A 23,882-nucleotide genomic window follows, 5' to 3' on the forward strand; every position below is an offset into this window, starting at 1 on the left:
GCTACTTCAAGGTACTTCTGCAAATGTCCCCAAATGCAAACAAATACATGATGTTAAAAAAAAAAAAAAATTCACTGTTTAAATGACAGTGCAATACAAGACTTTAAAACAGAATGACAGTCGACATTCCTGGAGTTGGAAGTTCAACTAGAGGAAGAGTTACCATCTTTACTGGACATTTTAAAGTTGCAGTCTTTTCAACACAAAATAACCCATTTTGGAGATTGTTACCATTGCTCCACAATCTCAAGGGAGGGAGGAATTTTATTTTATTTATTTTGCAGGTGTCCCCTTGCAGAAGTTACAGTTCATGTGTAAATTATAAACACAGCTTATTTATTATCTTGTAAATTAGCTATATTGAAAATGATTGTAATCCTGGTGATGTTGGCAGAACTAAGCGCTTTACTCTCTGTTTACTATATAAACATGTAATAAGCAGGTCACAGAGGATCACAATATAGATGCAAATAGAAAACAGGTTAGAAGTCCAGTACTAGAAGCTGCTATGTAAACAGATGATAAAGGACAATATAGCTGGGTTGGGAATTATGTCTTCAAATGAAGCTAGGGCAGCTGTGAACAATTTAAAAGTCCTTAGCCTAAAAATATCATCAGTATGGTGTTTAACAGTGTAACTGAATACCTGACATCACTTTTTACAAATTCCTTAAAAATATAAAGTAAAAGCAGGTTTTGTAGTTAAATGAGCGACTCAATATTGGGGGAACTACAGACATCAGACTTTTATAGTGTTTAACAGTCTCAAAGGATAAAAATTCATTTAAAAATATATATTGACCCAATTTTGTTTTTCATTCTTACATTGTCAGAAAAAAAGACACATTTTGCAATTCATTAATGATTTCCTGCCTGTCCACAGGTACTGAAAACAGAAAACAAGACAAATTTAAAAAAAAAATGTGTACAAGAGATATCAGTGCAGCGTACCAAGAGCAGGTTTTGAGATTGTCTGTGTTACGAACATCTTCTAGTTAACGTTACTTAATTCTTTTTAATAACTGTGGGTCTCGAAAAGCGCTATATAAATGCAATCCATTATTATTATGATGATAAAGTAAAGTTAGTATGAGTTGAGCAAGCAGTTTACACACTGCCACAAAATCAGACTGGACAAAGGGATTAATAAACACGCATAAAAGCGCCTCAACTTATTGATGTAGGTCAGAAAGACTTGATAGAAGACAAAGTGTCTGACACCCGTTACATAAAGCCATAACAACCTTTACACCGGATTTATTTCCTTCTGTACTTTTTGTTTCTTCTGCTTTTCTTTTTTTTTTGCCTTATGTAAATGTCACTTTTTTCTTGCAATAAAAGTGTTGACTGTTTAGTCATAATATATGTTATGTACCATATATTTTAGTGTCTGAGTACATTTAGATCTCAGTTGCAAAGGGATAGCAGTATTGCCCATATGGAGAGGAAGGATATGGGCGTGTAAGTATATTACAAATATTTAAATGTGTGCTCCATTAACTCGTTTTGAACTATTAATGACAGGAGTTGAAAGAGAGCTATATCTCATTGCTGACTTTCCTATTCTTGTAACAAAAACAACAACAACAACAAAAAAACAACAACTAGTGCCTGTATTACCCACCATACAACTTAACCAAAAACAGTTTTGTCATAGATTTGTGTCCATGTCACACAGCCATTAGCCTACAGAAGTTTGATAAGATCACTTGTTTCTAAACTCAACACCTCTTAGACATCTAAAACGGACGCTGACTCAAGTGATATGATGTAGCACAAGGCGGTTTATCAGACTTCATACTAGGGCTGTCATGATATCACGTTTCTGCATGATTATCGTGACCAAAAAACAACAAAAACAAAGATTCACAATATTGCTATTATCACGATATCTATTAAAAATAGCAATAATTCTATCATTCAAATTAATCAGTAACTTTGTTTATTGTGTCTTTTTTACATTAATTAACCTCACAAATGCATTCAGGTGGCAATAGAGTCTAAAGCCATATAACTATACAAAAGCATACAAAAAGAACAAATACACAATTATTTATGATTATCATACATGCATTATTAGCACAATGTTGATATTTCATTTTTTAAACATCACGGACAGCCCTACTTCACGCAGCTCCCTCAGCGGCCATGCAATCTGTAGGTCTGTAATCAGACTTTCATGTGTAGAAGCAGTGGTATATCGCTTCAAGACAGACTAGAAAACATCTGAACCTGTTCGTTAACCTTTAATTATGTCAGAATGTGCAGACACCTTTCTTTCTTATAACAGCAGACGTTTAGGCGCTTCATCAGGCTCAGCTCATTTTGAACCAGCAGATATTTTAACACAAAAATCACATGTGGCACTTCATGCTGAAGAAGACCACTGACTACTGTATATGTCAAGAAAATCCAACAAAGTGGACAAAAGTAAGTCTGGTGTAATATTGCAGGGACACATTAAGTCATTTTATTGTTGACATTTGGGTTTTGTCCACCCCAGTATAGCTTATCCTCACCTCTCCTCCTCTTCCTCCACTGACACAGCAGAAGCATGCGGAACGTCTTCTGGAAGGTCTTGTTGCAAAGAGCGTAGCACATTGGGTTGATGGTGCTGTTGACGTAGCACAGCCAGTAGCCCAGGTGCCACAGAGATGTCGGGATGCATTCGACACAGAAAGTAGAGATAAGCACCATGATGTTGTATGGCGTCCATGTCAGGATGAAAGCCAGGAGGATGGCGCTAAGAGTCTGGGCTGCTTTTTTCTCCTTCACCAGCACCATCCTCTTTCTCTTAGTAATCTGGTTCTTCAGGGCAGTGTCCATGGGTTTGGAGGTGGTGGAGGATGAGGAGGGGGAGGCATTTTTGGTGGGCAGCTCTGCTTCAGGGGGGCATGATGTTGCGCTCATAGGATTGCCGTTTTTACCCTTTGAGCCAAGTTTAAACCTATATGAGATGCACTTTTTGCTGCTCTTTTTTTGAGGTGTGGAAAAATACTCATCTTCTGCATAATCAGTCACCTGTCCATTTTTATTAGTTTCTCCACTTCCTGGCTCTTTGAAGGATCCTTGTGGGGTTTCTACTGAAACGTGTTGTTCCTCTTCTTCTGAGGACGTGTAGCTATTAAAAGACGTGATCTGGTCTGCTTTCGCCCATGCCTCATCTGACCTCGTGGTAGTTTTTGTGGCATTACTTTGATTAGATGAGGACCAGGAGGCCTGACTCTGATCTCTTGGCTCTCGGGTGAAATGAAAACACGAACGAATAAGAGTTTTCTGTGGTTTAGCCCCCTCTGGAACATGTTCCTTTGTGAGCCCTTGCAGCTCTGCTAGATCTTTTGTCCGCTTTTGCGTCTCTTTGTAAATCCTGCAGTAAAGAATGGTCATAATAGAGACTGGGATGTAGAACGCAGCAATGGCTGTCCCAAATGTGATGACGGGCTCTGTTAAAAACTGGATTTGGCACTGGTCCATTGGCACTTTTCTCTCTCCTACAAAGTACTGCCAGCACAGAATGGGTGGAGCCCAAAGGACAAATGACACCAACCATGCCAGACCAATCATAATGGCAGCCCTCTTTGGAGTCCTCTTTGCCCTGTATGTCAGTGGCCTTGTAATGGAGAAGTATCTGTCAAAACTGATAACAAGTAAGTTCATAACTGAAGCATTGCTGGCTACATAATCTACTGCTAGCCAGAGGTCACATGCAAGGTTCCCCAGGGACCAGTAACCCATTAGTATATATGTGGTATACAGGTTCATGGATAAAACTCCTATGATGAGGTCTGCAAACGCCAGACTCAGTAGGTAGTAGTTGTTTACAGTTTTAAGTTGACTGTTTACTTTAAAGGACAGCATAACTAGCACATTACCAACTATTGTTATCAGGCTGACAATGGCCGACACCGTGGCGATGGTTATAGCCTCCCAAAGGCTGTGAGGAGCAGCGGAGACTTGTGAAGTGTTGCCAAAAGTACTGTTTGAAGCATCCATTACGCTTTGTTACAGAGCTGTGTTACTGTTGGAAAATATCTCTTTGTAGCCTCATGCGGATTCAGCAGTTACCTAAAATGAAAAGAGAACAGCAATGAGATATAATTACACACAGAGTTGTTTTTAATGAGTTAGCACAATTCATTTTTGATCAGAGTGACAGTAGCTTGCTTAGATTTTTAACTTGTATACGTAGTTCGTAAAAAGCGTAACAGATTTATTGTAATCTAAGTATAATATTTATACGGTAAAATAAAACATTAGGTTCATCATTATATATGTGTGTGTGCATGTAATGTATTATAAAATTCTATATGTCATTAATAATAATAATAATAATAATACTATATATTATAATATATATAATATAATAATATATGCAGTAGTATTTATTTGCTTATAAGTTCTAGTTGACATAGAGTTTCTTCATTAAGAATATATAAAACATTCAAACGTGAAAAGTTAATTATTTTTATATGGTACTGATAGATATTCATGTAGCCAAATTGAGACCCGGAACTATCGAATCAAAACAATTTTGCCGTGGGATATCATTGGGTGTAACACCCATTTCAACTGTGAGGCGTCACACGCTCAGCTGTCCGGCCACTGTTGACAGTAATGGAAGGTAGAGTAACCAGAGGCAGTGGGAGAAGAGGTGGCCGCGGTGGAAACGACGGCAACAGTTTTGGCGGTGAACGCCGAGGGAGAGGAGGCCACCACCGCGGGCGGGGTAAACGAGAACATCATCGCGGCCGTGGACGTGGAGGAGGCGCCCATGCTGCTGAATTCCATCAGCGGGTGAGAGAGCAGGGAATCTGAGTCCCCTTACGTTAGTCCTAAACTTTGTTGAAAAATATTTTTGAATCCTGTAGTTTACGTCACTGCGCTGACGCACACATTCACAGATGCTATTGCAAAGCTACATGGGATTACTTCTTCAATTCGGCCAAACTAAAACTCATTTCAGGCTGATAGTTAGGCAGTGTTATAGTTAGTCAGAGCAAAACAATCCCAGCAGCTGGTGCAAACTTTGAAATATAGCTATGTATTGAAATAATGTGCAAACTCACAGTAAGTTTCGAGTCAATATGCATTAGCTGACACGAGAAGTGTGCAAATATCAGCTAAATCCATCCATGCTTATTATTTGTTGTTCGTGCTATCGTCATCTAATAAATCCTACCAGCATGCACTGTATAGCGCTACACTGAGCCCTTTTACATGTGTCAACATTTTGATCAAGCTCTTGAAATTTTTCCCACAGCAATTTAACTTTGTCACTTTACAATCTGCCTTTCGATATGACCCTAGAGGCTGCAGTTGTTTTTCCACTGGGATGTTCAGACAGTTAATGCCCCTGCTGTGGTACCTACAGCAGTAGAAGAGAAACAATAGGGGCTCTGTGATTACAGTCATCAAAATCTCCCTTGGTTCGTTGGAGCTCTTGATTGCAATCATTTTCTCTTTTTTTTTGGTGCATCCATAGCTCTTTGATTATCTTGTTCAGAAGAAAGCACGGTTTTTCCATGGCAGTATTATGAAAAGATTTTTTTGCAGATGTGTGAGAAAGCAGGGATAAATGCGTTACTCAGGCAAACTTAATGAGTTCAGTTTTGGCAGTGATGTTTATTCTTTGTTTATACCTTCACCCAATTATGACGCTTAGCTACCAATTATAAATAAGAGCTATGTGCTAATGAACACTTTAAAAAAAATTGTCTTTCAATTTGTGAAGCACAAAATGAATTATTATTTCTGTTGCAGGAAAATCATAGTGACAGTACTAAAGGTATGCAGTTTAGACTTTTTAAAAGTTAGAACAATTAGACTTCTTTCCAGACTGTTTTTTTTTTTTTTTTTTTTTTTTTTGTTTTTGCATTGTGATCTATAACACCAAAATTATTCACAGAAACCAGGATTTAAAATCTAAATATTGTGCTTTACATACATTCCCTAGCCAATAAACCCATAACAGACTCTGAAAAGTCTCTTCTGGTACTGGAGGGAAAAAAAATACTTGTGGAGAAATTCAATTGAAATGGATGTTTCTATGCACATTTGTCAGGAATTTGCAAACATGTTTGGGATCTGTGTGTTTAGGCAGTCCTCCTGCAGTTTGCTAATAAAAGAGTACTTTCAGTATTAATTTATTGTTGCTTACTTCCTAAATTAATAGTTTAGTTGTGTTATTTTCCCAAAGCACAGGTGACATCTTAAAAATAAACAGATATTTAAATTACTTTGACTAGAAATAGAAACTCAGAAAATCCTTAAAGTGCCAGAGTTTGAATGAAGTTGGCATTTGTTCTTGAAATGGTAATTATAGAAATAGTAGCCAAAATTTTTTCCAGCTCAAAATCTTTTTTCTCCTAATTATTATAATTATTTTTTTTAGTTTACAAAGGAATGGTCCCCAAATCCCACTGCAATATAAAATCACTTTTTTAGGTGTTTTTTTTTTTTTCTTTTTTTTGTTACGTATTCTGGAACTGGGTTAGATTTAATTCAGAACTGCTTTAATTCTTTGAGATGATTTTGGGTTTGTGAGACAGTTTGTTATTCTACTGGATGCAGCCATCAGTTTGCTGGTGGGAGGCTGCTATACAGTTTGACATTCTTTGCTCTATTATTTTTACATTTGCCTTGAACAGGTTGAATAGGTGTACCCAATGAAGTGGCCGATGGATGTGCTACATATAAAAATGTTGTAGCAAGATGGATGCAAGAAATTTTCAGAGTATTGTTTATTTCTGTCCTAAGTTAATAATTTTTCTTTAACCCAGCTCACCAATACTCCATTTAAATTGGTTAAAATAAACAGGTGGATAAAAGTATGTTTCAGATTAAGATGTTCTTCTGTTGTGTATAAGAATTTGGATCAGAGGACGCTCAACTTGAGTCTCTTAGCTGACAGATTTATTTTATCTAGCTATTCTTAAGATTTCTTGTCCGATTCTGCTTTCTGATTTTCTTGAGTGTCATATTGGTCATTGTATACCCTGCAATGTTCTCCTTCAGGACCAAGATGAAGGGGACAGTTATCAGGAGGACGATGATAGCACACAGGTGTTCTCCAGGAGGAAGCTGGAGTCAAACTGGGACCGGTACGAGGAGTCGGAGAGGCCAGAGCCGGATGATGACACGCCTACTCAGAGAGGAACAGACTTTCATGTTTTGCTGGCCTCAGCAGGTAAGATGTGACCACAAGATGTTGGAGGAGGATGTTTGTTTTACCAGCCACACCTGCAAAGCTCATACAGCCCACAACAGGAGGGATGGGTTTTACCTTTGACTTTGTTCTAGAAGCTTAAGTGATTAACAATCAGTCAGTTTTTTACGTTTTTATTTGATGCTTCACCATCACGCTTCACTTGGCACAAATAAATGTTGACTCAGTTTTTCTAAAGAGTGTTGACCTTTCGTGTGTGTTGTAGACTTAGTGCAAATACTCCACTGAGTCAAGTTGTAGTTTTCCAAAGTTGCCTCCGTTTCCTAATTAGCTAGAAATGTTTGCTGCTGTCCTTAGGGACTTTAATTGCTCTGTATGGACATTGCTGTCAGATAGCTGCATGGAGGATCCTTGTTTGTCTTGTTTGCTAATTTCAGCCTCAGTGGTCAGTGTCGGGGCCCCTGGGCTCTCTACAGTCTCTGATTCTGTTGCTTTCCCCCAAGGATCATAGTTAGGGAAGTTCAGTTTAATAAGAGAAGAGCTCAAGTTTTTTCAGATATTTCCCTGATTCTCAGCCCCAGTGTCGAGCTGTCACGTTTAGCTTAATATTCAAGATTGTTTATAGTTGTGGTCAGAAGTTTAATACTCATCATGGGCATGGATGTCATGACAATTTTGGGATTTTAATGATTTCTTTAAACTGTTCTTGGAATGATTGCACAGCATATAGTTTTAGTGACTTCAGAAGGCAATAATTGTGTGCACTATTTTAATTTATTGTGGATTTTATCTAATCCACACAGTCAAAAGGACACATACAGGCTCAAATATATGCATTCACTCATATCTTTCAGTTAGCATTGCATGAAGGTAGTACAATGTCTTCTAACTTGACAAGGCCTGTTAACTTTAGTTATCAGGACTGAGTATAAGTGATAGTTTCTCTTTGCCAGCAAATAAAGGATTTGTTTGACAGCACTTGTTGGACTGACCAATAAGAGCAATAGGAAAGTCCAAAGAACTCATTGAAAATCTAAGAAAGAGGACCATAGATTTACACATTTTGGGAAGATCTCTTGGAGCCTTTTTCTAAGATCATCGGCTAACCAGTTGTATGTACGTGGCACACGTGTACACGTGGCAGCACTTCTGCTATAATTTTGTTCGTATTTAACAAAATAAAAATGCAGACACATTAGTTTTTGACTGCTATTGAAAATTGTTCTCTTTACACAAACTCTCTGACTGAACTAACATGCAATCCCTGAACATTTTGCACTCTCTGCTCATATTGCCTTCATATTAGGGCTGCACGATTTTGTATAAAATGAGAATCACGATTTTTTTGTTTAGAATTGAGATCACGATTCTCTCACGATTTTCTTTTCCATTATAAATATTTATTGCACTTATTAACTGCACATCAACTTCCTAACAGTTGAGACTGAACATAAAAACAATAAATAAACATAAAAACAACAAATGTCTCACGTTTTGTCGTTGCCGCAAAATGTTGTACCATCTCCACCGTTGCTCGACACTGCGAGCAGGTAGTGCAACAATAGAAAAATAGTTGCGGGACGGCACTGTGTAGCGTTTGTCTAGGGTGATGATCATTTTCCTAAATCCCTTGTTTTGCACAGTGTTGATGGGAGCCATATCTTTGGTCAGGTGATAAGTGATAGCCTCTGTAATTTCTTTGTGCCTGCGGGAGTTCGATGGGTATAGGGAAGCGCTGTATAAGGTTCCCGTTATTGATGTTTGGGTGGTTGACCGGGACGGATTTTCTCCTGTCACTTTCTCGTCATCCCTGACGTGCTCTCCGTTATTTTTTTCCCTGCTAATTTTAGCAGCCAGCTTCTGTATCACGTGGGATAAGGCTCCGCCCTTGTGATTTGTTGAGCAGGAAGAGTGAGCGCTTGTTTTCATGCAGATTACGTCCCGGATCAAAATGCGGTACAATCGTCGTCTTCTTTTTAAAAAATTTTTTAAAATCGTTGTCATTTGGAAATGAGATCGCACATAAGTATGAATCGAGATCGCGATTTTCTAACGATTAATCGTGCAGCCCTACTTCATATTAAATCATTTTTTGCTTTTTAAAGAAATTATTTTAACATTGCACTCAACAACAAACAATTCCTCGCTAACAAAAAAAGTAACTTCAAGGGCCAAATTGCATTATATTTCTTCAGGTCAATATACGGCCGCAAGTAGGGGTGATGTGGGCCGCAAGTGGCCCCGGGGTGTGAGTTTGAGACCCCTGGTCTAGAAGAAGTCTCAGACAGTCACCCTCAAAGGAGAGGAAATTGGTTTAAGAACAAACCAGAAACCAGAAACACTCAAGCCTGCCATGAAATGGAAACTGCAGGAACACCACAGTGAAATGATTTGGCTACAAGGACAAAAGGTATTTTTGAAGGATTAAAGGGCAACCTTTTAAAACAAGGGTTGGGAACTCCAGGCCTCAAGTGCTGGTGTCCTGCAGGTTTTAGATGTGTCCTTGATCCAACACAGCTGATTTAAATGGCTAAATGACCTCCTCAACATGTCTTTAAGTTCTCCGGAGACCTGGTAATGAATTAATCATTTGATTCATGTGTGTTGACCCAGGGTGAGATCTAAAACCTGCAGGACACCGGCCCTTGAGGCATGGAGTTCCCCACCCTTGTTTTAAACCTAAGGGCACTGTACCAGCTGTAAGCATGGTGGCGATATCATCATGCTCTGAGGTTGCTTTGCTGCCAGTGGTACTGGTACATTGCACAAAGTGCATGGAATAATGAAGAAAAAGGATTGCCTTGAAATTCTTCAGCCTCATGTCAGATCGCACAGAGTTGGTTGTTTCAGTAGAACAATGATCCCAAACACACATCATAACTGGTTTTGGAAGGAATAACGTGGGCCAACATTAAGCTTCTGGAATGGCCTTCCCAAAACCCTGATCTCAACTGTATTGAAAATCTTTGAGCTGTGCTTAAAAGCCCGGTTCCTGCCAGGAAGACGACCAGTTTAAAGGAACTCTACCATGGACCGAGAGGGTGTTGACCTCTCAGTTCATATACTTGCGAGCCCTTGTGTATTAGAGAAAATTCAAAATAAATTCAAATGTTTGAACCCAATTTGTTGTTGTTGTCATTAAAGATATATGTTGCACATTGCACCCTGGAAAAAGAACATTTCAAAGATATCATTACAATGCCCGAATTAGCATGACATGCTGAGTATATGCAAACATCTAAAAACAGTCTAGAAATATTTTAGGAACATTTTTTTTCATTTTTCCAGCTCCTGAACATAAATCACAAAATAGTTCATACTTGTTTTGAATTCCTGCTGGCTTTCTGGTAATTAATTAACTGTGACTGGTGTAGATTTGGCAGCATCATGAGCTTGAGGTACAAGCAGGTTACCATAGCTCAGTAATTTTTTTGAGTTTCAGTGAGCAGCTTGTCTTGCCTTGTAAACATCCTGACTATTCCCAGGCTGATGGCATTGAATGCAGTAATCATGACCTGAAACGTCTGCCAACATTCTGGCTTTCATGGCACATCTTCATCTCCTTTTCTTGAGCTTTATTTGCGTTAGGCTTTCTGCAGTGACAAATCCCTCCCTGGTGATTTGGCAGTTTGAAGTTTAAAAAAAAAAAGTTTTCTTTTTACAGTTACTGTCATGTTTTTTCTGCTTCCGTCAGATATGCCATGAGTACTGATTAACTGAGCTGATTCACCCTCGTCACAGTCTGGACTACTGGTTCAAGAAAGAATTTGGCTTGGGTTGTTCTTTTTTTCTTCAAGTTATGTCCGTCAATTTTAGGCGCTGATGAAATTGAAAACGACATGAAACAAGTTGAAGAGGCGTATCTGTAATAGTCTACTTTTCAGTAATGCTGGTTGATCTGTGATGTGTCGTTCTACAAGATGGAAGATTGGAAACACTACCAGAAATATATACTAATACATATTTCAGGGATTGCCTCTGTTTCAAGCCTGCTACAAAAACTGGATTTCATGTTGTGGATGCAAACCTCTTTCTAGGCGCTCTGAATGTAAGAGACGAAACATGATTACTCCATGCATTTAAAGAATCAATCATACATCCTGCTAACATTTGACACTGTTGTAGTGGTGTTAAATTCTATGGTTAGCTATGACTCAGTGCCTCTTTTCCACTTCAGTGAACTCTTTCACAGCTTTAACCACATCTCTACATGGAGTATGTATTATGTGACCAGTATATAGCTAGGTTGTTTTTATATGGCAGTATTCTTCTAAAGAATACTTTGCTGATTTATCCAAGACTGCCTGAAAATCAGCGTGGAGTCTAATACAGAAGAATCAAGGGTGTTATTTTCTTGTTCTTCCTTGTTAGGACTTAGTGATTTAGCGATTTTATGAAACTTCTGCAGATATAAATGGAAATGCAGTATAACTGAGTTTCAAAGTCAGTATTTAATATGACCACTTTTATTCTTCAGCACAGCCTGAACTCTCTTAGGCAAGCTTTTTTGTCATTTCTTTAAGTAGTCTTCGGGATTAGTTCTTCAGGCTTCTTGAAGGACATTTAAAGCTCTTCTTTGGATGCTGGCTGCCTCTTGTTCTGTTCTATCAAGATCCCTCGGTGCTTTATAAATGTCGAGGTCTGGGCTCTGGGAGGCCAGTGCATGACTGTTTGTGATCACCGTCATACTGAAAAATGAAGCCACTGTCAATCAGATGCTTTCCAGATGGTATTGCATGGTAGATTAAAATCTGACTGTATTTTCAGTAACATTAGATTTGACAAGATCCCAACATCACTAGGTAAACCATGACACAGTCTCCAAAACATCTGTTTTTTACAGGAAACACTCATTGTTGTAACTCTCTTCTGACCTCCTAATCGACACGTTAAACCAAAAATATCAAATTTGGATTCATCACTCTGTCAGACAGGTTGCCACTGATTTTCAGTCTAGTTCTTGTGTCATTTGACATACGTCAGCCTTTCCCCCTGCCTCCCATCTCCTGAAGAACGGCTTCTTGACAGCCACTTTTCCACCGAGAGAATTTCTTATGAGGCTTCGATGAACAGTAAATGGATGAACATCTTTCAGGTCCTGTGTCAGGTCTTTGCTGGATTTTTTTTTTCTTCTTTCTAAAGAACATGACTTTTAGATTCTGTTCATCTTCTGTAGACAGGCTTTTAGGCCTGACACTTCTTCTTTTGTCCTCAATAAGGGATAATAAAGGTTATTCTGAATTTGACTTTGCTTAGCTTCCTTCCTCTTACACATTTCTGGCAGGAATGCTAAAGTACAAATCTCCCTGCACTTTGCTTTCCTTCCACTTCCAGTCTCTTGTCAGCTTGACTGAGTACGTTGCATAACACACTGCTGCGGGTGGCAGAGTACTTGACTGGATAAATTACTGTTTTGCTGTGGAAGTCTAAAAAAAGTCATCAAACATTAGATCATTTAAACTTTTGGAGCAGTAGGATGTGATATGGTCATTAAGATGCCATTATTCAAAGTAGGGTCACACCAACACATTGCACTTGGTTTACCTAATGAAAGCTAAACAGTCATGCAGATGATTACATTTCCCCTTTTTTATGTCATGTAAATTACTTTATTGTCTTACATGGTTCTAAAGCTGCACTTACCAATATTTATAGGCTTAAAATGATCTCTCTATTATGACAGGTGTAGCTTATAAAAACGAAGTCTTTGGGTAACTGTTGTAGCTTTAGCTGTATGGTCTGTCTCTTTCTTACAGCTACAAATATAGGAGGCCTGTAAATACTGGACTGCCATTTATCAGATGGTAAGAAACATCACTTAAGATAAATCTTAATTTGTTCCTCAGCATGCTGGATTTATAAATTGGCAGCTGTTTTGTGAATTCCAGTGTTTTACTTCAGTATTGTGTTGCCACAGTTGGCAACAAAATGAAATGGTGCTGCTTTAACTGGTTTTAACAACATTCTGGGCTGAAAGACTAGTTATTGCAATTTCTGGCTTGAAAATTCACAAATTCAATGATGATCAGAAACTCATGTTTGACAAACCTCATCAGTCATCCTCATTTATTTTTGGATCCAAGCTCTAATTAGCCGAATTCCATCGCACATGTTACTAATCAAGAGCTCGCCGAGTATGGCACATTATTCCAAGTAGCATGTCTTCTGTCAGTTATGTTTTTCAGTTGAGTATCCAGGCATTCACACTGATTGAACTGTGCAGGCTGATGCTTTTGGGGAAAGTCATGAGGCCATTTTTAACTTCGGGTGAGTGTTTTCAGCAGTGAACTGTTTTTGTAGGATTGTGGGGTTTTTTTTCCTCACGCCGTTAGAAAGTTGGAGTGTTGCAGTGCCGTGTCGCTCTCTCTCCTTCTCTTGTAGTGTAAATGCCAAAGGTGCTCTTGTGAGTTGTTTGACTCCGATCTCTCGTCTCTGTGTTTTGCCCACATTGCCAGATTAGTCATGGCATACAGCAAGAGGCTGCCGCTCTTTAGAGGATACTTAATTGTACGTGGGCGGCGATGCTTTTAAGAGTAGTTTTTCTGGCCAATTAAGGTAGCCATGAAAACAGGAATTCACTATAAAAACCACCTGTTTCCGCTTTGCTTTTCACAAAATACTTATTGTGGACTTTTTTTATTTATTTATCTTGTAAGGGTGTTGAGGTATTTTGTTTGCTTTATTGACAAGATTTGACAGAATGTACAGGTCGGAAGTACTTCTATGTATTTCAAGAGAGAAATGGCCTGCAGCAGTGTTTCTCAACCTTTTGTTATGCACCTTGCAATTCTTACGAGATTCAAAATCCCAGGGCAGACGGGTCGAGAGCAGAGCTTTACCTACAGTGTGATGGAGGCGTTAGACGTGAGCTGATTCTTTTTTTTTAAACAACATTTTAATCAAGTAGATGTTTTGTTTTCTCATCAAGTACATTATACTCTACATGATGAGAGCAAATAATATTGTGATCTCCTCTATAGGAGCTGAGTACATTTGAGCAACCCAAAACAAAACAGTTTAAATATATGAGTGGGTGTGGATTGTTTTTCCTGATATTCCTGACATTTATTGGAGAAAACAGCAAGATTTTGTTAAGTTTTTGTTGTTGTTGTTGTTGTAAATGACTGTGGAGGTACAGCAGGTTATCCAGAGAGTGTGGGGATGCTGGTTCGATCCCTAGTTGTTTCAAGTGCCAAAACATATTTGAGCAAATCAGTGTGAGGCCCTGATCAGAAAAAAGCAAAAGTGGAAAGCTCTCGGAGAAATCTATTAGCACAAACCGAAACAGTCAGTTAATTACGACCAGCACGAATTTCTGAAAGCGGTGCACACGAGTGGGTCACAAACGAGGGGACCAGATGAATAAGTTACTGATGTGTTTCACTCAGGAAATGGCATGACAGTTCAGAGCAGGGAGAGACAGAATAAATGAAGGAGAATTAATATGTTTTGATATCAGAGCATCATCTTCCATCATAAATTGATGGAAAGTATATGAAGCCTTTGTTGCTGCGGCAGCTGTTTACTGGATAAATCTGACAGCTGAGGTGGGGCACAGGATTTATCCAGATTGGGACTTCTAACAGCTGACCTGCTGTAGACGATCACAAAACACTAATTCACTGAATTAATAAACCTACTAGTACTACTCGCTGTGCATGAGTGCTTGTACTGTTTTTTTTTGTTTTTTTTTCTACAGGCTGTGTGAGATTGCAGGTATTTTTCAGAGGTCAGGGAAAGAGTCTGACTCACAGTCACCAACTGACAACAGACAGTTTCTGCAAATTCCAGGCTTCTTGTACAACACAATGTATTATTCAGACATTTTTCAAGCATGTTTCAGATCTGTCTGAGTCATATTAATAAGGGTACTTTGACAGACATTCCAATATGTTATATAACTGCAAAATATGTAGCAAAATACATGAAATGTGATGTTGCAGAGCGCTTTGTGTGTGTACTGTTGAGTGAAGACATGCTGAGGCTTCTGTTCTCCTTGCAATTGTTATTATGGATACATTTATTTGTAGCAATAATGTGACTAAAACACAAATTGTTCTGCTCACAGAAAAACTTTGCCGTCCATCCATGTAGAATAGTTTGATGTTTTGGCATTAATAATGGCGCAATTTCCAGTACTTGATGTACTTTCTGTCAAATCTTGTGTTTATATGATTCATTAAAAAATTCTCCTACCCAGATTTTGTGTGTTCACGCCATTGACTCTCAGAGTTGTCTCCATACCTTATTCCATAGAGTATAATTTTGACCTTTTTTTGTTGTTATTGTTTTTAAATCTGAAAGTTTTGTAACTCTTGAAAGAAACTGGCGAGTCCTAAGCTCCAAAAACCAAACTAAACCATCAGGCAGATGGCGGGAACAGTAGGAATTGGAAAATAAAGAGCTTGGTATGTTCTAAGAAAAAGAAGGTTATTTTAGAAATCCACAAAAGATCACAAGATCAAGAAATCACAAGAGATAATAAAGGTTCCAATAAAAAAACGCTGATGAATTTTAAAGTATAGTCACATATTCTTTTGGTCAGATTTGGTCAAATCCTGCAAAATAGCACTTGTACAGAAGAACAGTTAACTAAAATATACTGAAATGTATATGAAGTCAAAATGAAAGACAGAGAGATCCACAAAGAAGCGGTTGTAAAGGCCTCGCAAAAATATCATCAAGGAGGAAATCTGCTTTTTTATGTTCGTGGATTCCAGACTTTAGGCAGTCATTGCCTGCAAACGATTCTTGAGTATCTGCACTTTAGTTGAATTTGCCGTCTGTGTTGACATAGAAAGCTGAAAATATAACAAGTTGTGCCTCTATGTGATGTATAACTTATTACTGTAAGTCGGGCTGCTGTAAATCACAAAAATAAATCACCACTTTACTGAACCGAAGAAAGGGAGTGTTGTTCGTCAAGCAAAACAGCCGAGAAATGAATGTAGGCGGAAGGAAGGCTGCGTGGAAAAAAATAAATCACTGTCATTAGCTCCTCTTCCTGTCCTGAGTAGTGTAAATAGTTTTGTCAGCACCTTTAACACCACTACTGGGACAAAGAAATGACTCGGAAAAGATAAAATTACCCTTTTAATTTTGGCAGCTACTTTTTCTTGACATCGCTGCCAGATGGAGATATGCAGTGAGCGTCTTCTTAAAATGAGTCAACAGTTGGACAGGTTAGAGGCCAGTTTTATAATTATAATTCTCACTGAGGCACGGCTGTCAGAACCTACAGTGTTACATAATGGCATGTTTCAAAACCGTTTGAGGGAAGTTTTCATGTAGTTGCTCTTGAATCTTAATGAGTGGAAGTGTGATTTTTTTTATTTTTTTTTTTTTTTTTTTAAATCTAAAACAAGGATTCCTTGATCAACTGAAAAGTTGGTATTATGTCATGTTAAAATAGAAAGTGCACCCTCTTTCAAGGTTTATCCATCATCATCAAATTAATCCGACCCTTACTTGGGTCTAAAATAATTTAAGTCCAACCTTAGTAAGTTTAATATTACGTTTATTGAACAACAACAGGTCTGGGGATATTGGGTTTGATTGATGTTGACTGGACCATTGGATCTCTTTGATTCTTTTTCTTTTTCTGATGGAGATTTGATGGTTTGCTCAGGATAGTTATCCTGTTGCACAGCCCAATATAGGTCAAGCTTTAGTTGTTTGTCAGATTGGCCAATCACACTGTCGTGCATCCAATCACATTTGGTTAGAGAATACTTTGATAATACAGAAAGGTTCATGGTCCACTCAATGCAAAGCGCCCAGGGTGCAAGACAAGCCCATATTATTATCCCTCCACCACCATGCTTCACAGTTGTTATGTGGAGTTTGTGCTTTGTTTTTTGCCAAATGTTGAATTGTGCACTGTGGCCAGACATCTCCACCTTGGTCTTGTCTGTCCAAAGGACATTGTTCTATAAGTCTTGTGGTTTGTTCAGATGCAGACTATGCTGTGCTTCCATTTTCTTTTACTTCTGGCTGCACTTCCAGACAAGCTATACTTTTTTTTGGTCTTTTTCTAATTGTACTCAGATTGTAGCTCTTGGGTTTTTAGCTGCTGTTTACCCTCTTAATTACTATGGAAGAAGTAAGGGTGTACTTGCTTATATATTTTGGCTTAGTTATTGTGTTTTTGTTCATCTGATGTATTTAGCTAATAAGAACAGAATAATAATTATTATTATTATCATTATTTCCTGATATGTAAAATCTTAGAAGTGAATGAAGATGTACTTTTTTTCACAACTGTAACTAAAATTGGGCAGTTGTAATGATTTTATTGCCATTTAAAATGAAACCTAAAATAGGGAAAATTTAAGCTTTGGTAAATATTTTAGAGGTTACTTCCAGTCAAAGGGTATCTATATCACATATATGCACCAGTGCGTTTCTTTACATTCAGAGATTCAGAGCTGTCCTTGCTCTTGATATAGTCTCTGTTTGTATCACTTCAGGCTGTTTAGATTTCATTTGGACTTTTTATGTGTCCAGATGCATTTGCTGCTGCAGTGATCCATCTCTCAGCATGGATATATGCATGCTGGACAAATTCAAGCACACGCCCAAAATCCAACTGGAAAATTTAGCACAGCCCTGATAAAGACCTGTAGACATTTGGTGAATTTCCTTTGCCAGTCTGTTTAAACATATATAATTGAGCTGTTGGGAGATACAGTGCCTGACTTTGTGTTTGCAAAAGCTCTATTAAAACCTCTACTCTACTTGGTGTGATTATGAAAAATGGAGCCCAACAGGGAAATTATGTAAACAGACTGTTTGATTTGAATTGAAGGTCGAGCTGATTTCTGTTGTTTGTGGCCTGACAAATGGCTATTATGTAGCCCTTCTGCTTGTCCAAACATCCCAAGTGCTTTTAGCATTCATGTGTTTTGAAAGACTCTGATTACACCTTCTATAACATCCAGTGCTTCCAATGCGTCAGGAGACAACAGACCCTTTTCATGACTGCAGATTCCAGAGGGAGGTAACTTTTCAAGGATGAAACCTTGGTGCTTTTGATACTTGAGATATTTTGCGAGCAGTTCATTCTAAAGCTTCTTTTGTGCAGAAAGGTTTTCATCACCTCTGTCATGAATAAGGTGAACAACAGATGCATTTGTTGAATTTTAATCTACTAAGTTGCTTTCAATTCTCAAGAATTCTTTTCTTTTTTTCCTCTTCTTCTTTTTTTTTCTTTTTTTTTAGCTTTACAGAGTCAGTTTTAGTCCTCACATCATTGGAGGTTGATTATTCTGTTGCTAGGAGAAATGAACCAATGATGCAGTTCCCTTATTCTGTACATGTGAGTCCATGCGCCTGTATGACTGGGAAATTACTGCCCAGTTATTTACATCCTCACACTGTCATCTATCTGTACACATTAACACAAGGATCAATCCTGCTCCCCCGCAGCCGTAGTTTACCAAGGCTGCTAATGGGCCTCTATCAAAGCTCAATCATAATGAAACAAAAGGAAATCACATTAGAGCTTCTGTGATTCGGCTAACCAGATTGACACACACAAGGATGATTTCCTAACTGAGATTAATAGTCCCAATCATTCCATTAATATGTATGTTCCGGTGTTGTTATAGATACTAGATTTGCCATGTACGCTGGAAGAGACTGGCGTCAAAGCAGAGGAATGAGGCCAATTATGTACTGTCTGGTTAGCACAAATAGGAAACAAAGCATTACAGGTGCTTGGTTTGTTTCCCTGGAACTGCTCATTAAGATGACGCCAGTGGGGTTATGGTGTGAGGTTAAATAAAGCTGCAGGGTGGATCATAGACACTTCACTGAGATCATCCCACTGATCAGCCCACCCACTTTTGTCTTTAAATACCTGTGCCGTTGTTTGAGTGCCATTACATTAACTTTTTATTTTCACCAGATTATGAAAGGTTGGGGAAAAAAAATTAATTTCAGTTTTACAAAGTCACAGTTGATGGGCTTAGATGGCTTTTTACTAATAGATGTTTGACATAATTGCTTGAAAACTGATTTGATAGTTGACTGAAAAATTGTAGCTCCAGCTGCAAGGCTTTTTTTTTTCAGTCTCAATTATTTTCTCCATTACAATTTGATGTGTTTCATTAAAGAAAACTATAAAAATAAATCAGTTTCCTATAGAGGAAAAATCTCTGAATTGCTCTTTTTATGTGGCTTTTTATTAGAGCTTTGTGTTTTAAAAATCTCAGAAAATATTATTTATGAGTAGAAGAATTTTTTTTTTTCCAACCAAAGAAATAAAAACAGTTTTAGCTTCTCAAATGTGATAATTTGTTGCTTTTTTGGTCTTACATGTTTTTGCCGAGCAAGACAAAACATTTGGTATAACAGCTTCTGTTTGCATTTCAAGAGCAAAGTAATAATTAAGAAAATAACAAGTAAATTAAAGGACATTGAAAGCCACCAAGTCTCAAAGTTTTTATGCCTCCAATAAAACAGCAGATCAAGCGTCAGGATGCTGGCTTATCAAACCCATGACTTTTAATGATACTTTAAACTGAATTACTTTACTTGTACCTTCTGCCTTAAGTAAATGCACAACATGCCAGCAAACCCTTTGTGAATTATTTAAGTGTATTTAAGGTCAATTAAACCATGTTTTTATGATGGTTTTAAATCCACACAGTACAAAATGTACTGCACAGCTCTGCAACTGTGAGCCACAGAACATGTTCCACAGTTCCTTAATATAGTAACTGAGGCCGCATTTGCTATTCAGTAATCAAAATTTTATCATTTCAGAATTTCTAATACGTCTTTAGTAAACAGTAAGTAGGGTCAGTTGACAGCTGCTCCTCTGAGCTCTTTAATTTCCTGCCTAATAGCCACTTCAAACAGAATACATACTCACCCTGTATCGCGCCGAGCGAACACAATGCTCCAGCATTAAACGGGCATGTGGCCAAGTGTTTGATAGGTTGTTTTTCTTTGACTTCGTCTTCAGTTTGGCAGAGTTGGCTCTGTAGATCTTCCCTTTGACTGTTTGCCTCACACTTTCTCTTGTTGGCTTTCTCTTCCCCTCTCCTGTTCTCTCTCGTTGACTTTTTTCCTCTGTGCTCTTCTCTCCAACGAGGTGAAAAACACATTTGCCAAATATAGGTAGGTCATCACACTGTCTCGCATCCTCATCAGTTGCTAAGTACAAAGCACTTCGATGCAAACAGACCGGTCAGCATCATCGGTGCAGTAGGCTCTAGCTCCTCAATATTCCAGCTTCGTTCTGAGAAAAGATGGTAAATGCAACAGCTGTTTGGCGTCAACGTCCATGTGACAAAACTGCTGAGGTGCCTCGATGCTGTTCAGACATTTTTCACAGAAGAGGGAATGACTGAAAAAGAGCTCCTCGTTATCACGAACAATGATCAGCCGAAGGTCTCTTCCAAGAGTCTTCTCTTTCACTGAAGATGAACTCGTGAGCTCGAAAATCTTCTGAAAAATCAAAGGTAATTTCTCAGCTCCTCACACTTTCTGCAAAGTTATAGCAACTCCACTGGCAATGGAATTAAGTAAAGCTTCTTCAGTGCTCAGGGCTGCGCAGACAGACTTTTTCCCTCCCAACAGACTCCTGCTTGCTGCTTCTGAAAACCCTGCTTGGATGCAGGCTGCGCTGTCATCCTCTCTGACACGCAGATTCAGCCGTGAGCAACTACTAGGAAAAATTCCCGCATAGGTTGAAGCCTCCTGTATCAGAGCACTAGGCAATATGTAAGACAAGGGAGGAGGAGGTGAGGAGGTGGAAGAGGTGGAGTAGTAGGATGAAACATAGGGGGAGGAGCCAGAGGAGGAGCTCACATGTCTCCGTAGCAGTTCAGCATAAGCTGAATGTTTGCCTTTGCAATGGCAGACCTGTATGTCTTCATCACAGAGAAATGGCTCGCTTCTCAATCAGCTACACATGTCCCACTTCACGATGGTGTTTGGTAGTCCTGAAAGCCTTTTGACCATGCGCCTCTTGTAGGATTTTTAAATTGCTTTCTCTGTTTGTTTTGTGGGTTTTTTGGAATGAGCTTCCTTTTGCAGATAAGGTTCTTGCTGTAGTTACAAAGTAAAGAGTGCAAACATTGTTTCCTTCTCAAGGAAATTGCTTTCTGTTTTGTTTTTTGAGATGAAAGTCAACTTGCTTAGAGTCTCACTCTGTCCTCTGCGAGCCTTGTTTTAAATCTGAGTAAAAGTTCAATTAAATCTTTTTTACATTTATTGTGACTAAGAAAATGATTATATGTGGATCTAAATAACATTTCTCTTATTTCATGGTATGCTACGAATCATCTCCTTATCAATCAAAATCAAACATAAATAATGCTGATTCAGTAACAGGAACATTTTAAAATAGACAGGCAGTTATAAAGATTCTAGGGTTTTTTTCAATAACTGCTTAACAAGATTTAGGTCAGTGTTTTTGGCTTAAAGTTTGGTTGTGGCTTAAATCTACCTTTTTAGTCTGTTGTTGATAAGGCCGTGCAGAAATATCTGTTTGCTGCATTGATTCACAAGCAGCTCTTCATATTAGTAAGCAGGGCCCACTTAAAAGGGGAGAACTTCTGTGTCTGCTGCTGACGTAATGAAACAAACACATTGATGTAAATTGTAACGCATGTTGTCAGCACCAGTCACGCGTGTAACAAGTTGAAGCAACATCCTAGTGAACAACAAGGATGTTTGTGGTACTAGATGTTATTTGTGCTGTATTTCCATGTCAGGGTTACAAAGTCAGCTATAGCTGGATTTAGAGTTTGGAGGAGGGACAAAGAGTTACCCCTTATCTTCAGTATCTATGTACACAGGCTCTGAAGTTGCACTCTGACTTTTTAGAGCTAGGAACAATCACAGTGCAACTGTTATAACCGCTTAATGCACCAAATGACACAGATGCAGATCTTCTCATCATAGCTTTTATCACGCAACCGTTTCTGTTGCCAATGTCAACAAATAATACTAGGTCAGATATGACGTATCAGTGTTTTAGTGACGATATCGGCAGTTAAAAAGATACCTCCATGTTTACTTATTGGGAACAGTCCCTTTTATTCTTTTGCGTGTAATCCAGGCTAAATCCCTAAATTCTTTTCATCCCAGACATAAAAACATTTGTAATTTATTGCCGGATTTGTTTTCAGCAGCACGAATAGGTCCTAGTCGAGCAAGTGGAAATGATATATTTCAGACCTAATTAAAACGAAAAACAAAATTTTGGCATGACGAAGAGTTGCAGAAACTTGGTTGGAACCCTGCTGCTTAATTAAACACTAACTGAAAAAGGACATTACGAACTCTAGAGTTAATACAGTAATGTTTATCCAAGTTGTGGAAAAAATGAAGTCACTTGGTGCATAATAAATTCCCGTGCTGGCATAGATGAATTTTTTTCACAATAAAAACAAAGGAATTAGTTTTGAAAATGATTGCTGAATTATGCTTTTATGAAAATGGAGGCCTTTTTTCCTATTATTCATCACCCTGTTGCCCCAGTCAGCCTCCAGACCCACTCACTGAAAGCACGTATGTCCGGCTTTTTCACAAATCGCATCTTGCTTGAGCAGCTGATTCTTCTGTGATTAAACTGTGTGACTAGAATGGGCTGAAGCTTTTTCCCTTTAATGTGACTATATCATGCATGTTCCTCTGAACCACCGATTCACTGCCTTGCTATTGATTATCCCAGGTATTGAAAATGCACGCATATGGATTCCTCAGTTTCTTCATGTAATGAGGCACACATATACGCTATGATTGCCTAATATCTGTTGATTGGAGACATTGTAGGCTTCCACCTAGACAATTGGTCACTTTGACACCAGAATTATGTCAAGGTACTGTGGACCAACACTTGACAATGGTTATTTTAGGCTTGACTAATAGAAACCTAATTAATCAGCCATAACTGATGAATTGTGCTTCTTACAGTATTTGAAGATTATCATATACGTTTGTGGAAAAAAGTGAAAAAGAAAATTTAAAAAGGGAGCAAAAGCAGGTTTTTAAAAGTATATTGTGTGTTCCCTTTAGTTTGTTTAATGTTTACTTTGTACTTGAGATGAGCTCCCTCAAGATGAAATGACTTGTGTAACCTGTATAGGGCTTATGTAGCACCTCTCAACTCGCCTAACTGTCTTTCTGTTGCACCTGTTCACACAGTACTTCATGCATCAGCGGCACTGAAACTCCCACAAGGTTCTTGGTTGTCATTTGGAGCAACTTCGGGCTCATTCTCTTGCCACAGGATAAAAGCCGATGCAACGATTAGATGACAGTTCATTCTTTCAGTGCTTGTGGTGTATTTTATATTTGTGCCCAGTCACGGTGTGCCAGTGATTTATACTGAGACTAAGTTAATTGTGCTTGAGGTAAACGGACCAAGAAAAAAAGTCCACCTTCCTGGAAGCCTTTGCAGATAACTTAAACTGAACTCCAGAATATTGTTATCCTTTGCTGCTAATGTTTACTCTGTATGTTACAAAGCCCAAGAACCCAATCCAGTTGACTGAACAACCATGGACGTTTAATTGCTGATCTGACTATGTAGGACCTTTGCAGCTTTTTTGGGAAATGCTTAAAGATCAAGGCTGTATTGCATGTATGAAGCTTTCTCATGTCCTTGTAGAGAAAACTTCTCTATTTTCTCGGTAAGTTAATGTATTAACAACCGTGTTACCTGTGGACAGCATCTGAAGCTGTCAAAATATTGATTTAT

At 38.4% G+C, this 23,882-nt stretch overlaps 2 protein-coding genes across 3 annotated transcripts in view; one reads left to right on the top strand and one right to left on the bottom strand.

Annotated features, from left to right (window-relative positions):
- Window positions 1-183: 183 nt before the first annotated feature.
- On the bottom strand, window positions 184-21,000 carry chrm5b (cholinergic receptor, muscarinic 5b). The gene is made up of 2 exons (XM_040018299.1): window positions 20,043-21,000; window positions 184-4,065 (listed from the first exon to the last, which is right to left on the bottom strand). The coding sequence occupies exon 2, from the start codon at window positions 3,991-3,993 to the stop codon at window positions 2,461-2,463; it is 1,533 nt and encodes a 510-aa protein (XP_039874233.1). The 5' UTR covers window positions 3,994-4,065; window positions 20,043-21,000; the 3' UTR covers window positions 184-2,460.
- The window catches only part of aven (apoptosis, caspase activation inhibitor), a 37,496-nt gene continuing 18,023 nt past the window's right edge, over window positions 4,410-23,882 (top strand). The window contains exons 1-2 of one of the 2 annotated variants that reach the window (XM_040018311.1): window positions 4,410-4,794; window positions 7,015-7,186. In XM_040018311.1, the coding sequence (XP_039874245.1) occupies window positions 4,615-4,794; window positions 7,015-7,186 (352 nt within the window). In that variant the 5' untranslated portion in view covers window positions 4,410-4,614. The remainder of the gene's footprint in view (window positions 4,795-7,014; window positions 7,187-23,882) is intronic. The other variant, XM_040018310.1, reaches the window with a different exon arrangement.

Source organism: Simochromis diagramma, unplaced genomic scaffold (genome assembly GCF_900408965.1).
Source record: "Simochromis diagramma unplaced genomic scaffold, fSimDia1.1 OVJJ01000802.1, whole genome shotgun sequence".
Classification (NCBI taxonomy): Eukaryota; Metazoa; Chordata; class Actinopteri; order Cichliformes; family Cichlidae; genus Simochromis; species Simochromis diagramma.

Excerpts from the sequence above, each read along its gene's own strand:
- chrm5b (XM_040018299.1), bottom strand. The coding sequence starts at position 3,993 with ATGGATGCTTCAAACAGTACTTTTGGCAACACTTCACAAGTCTCCGCT.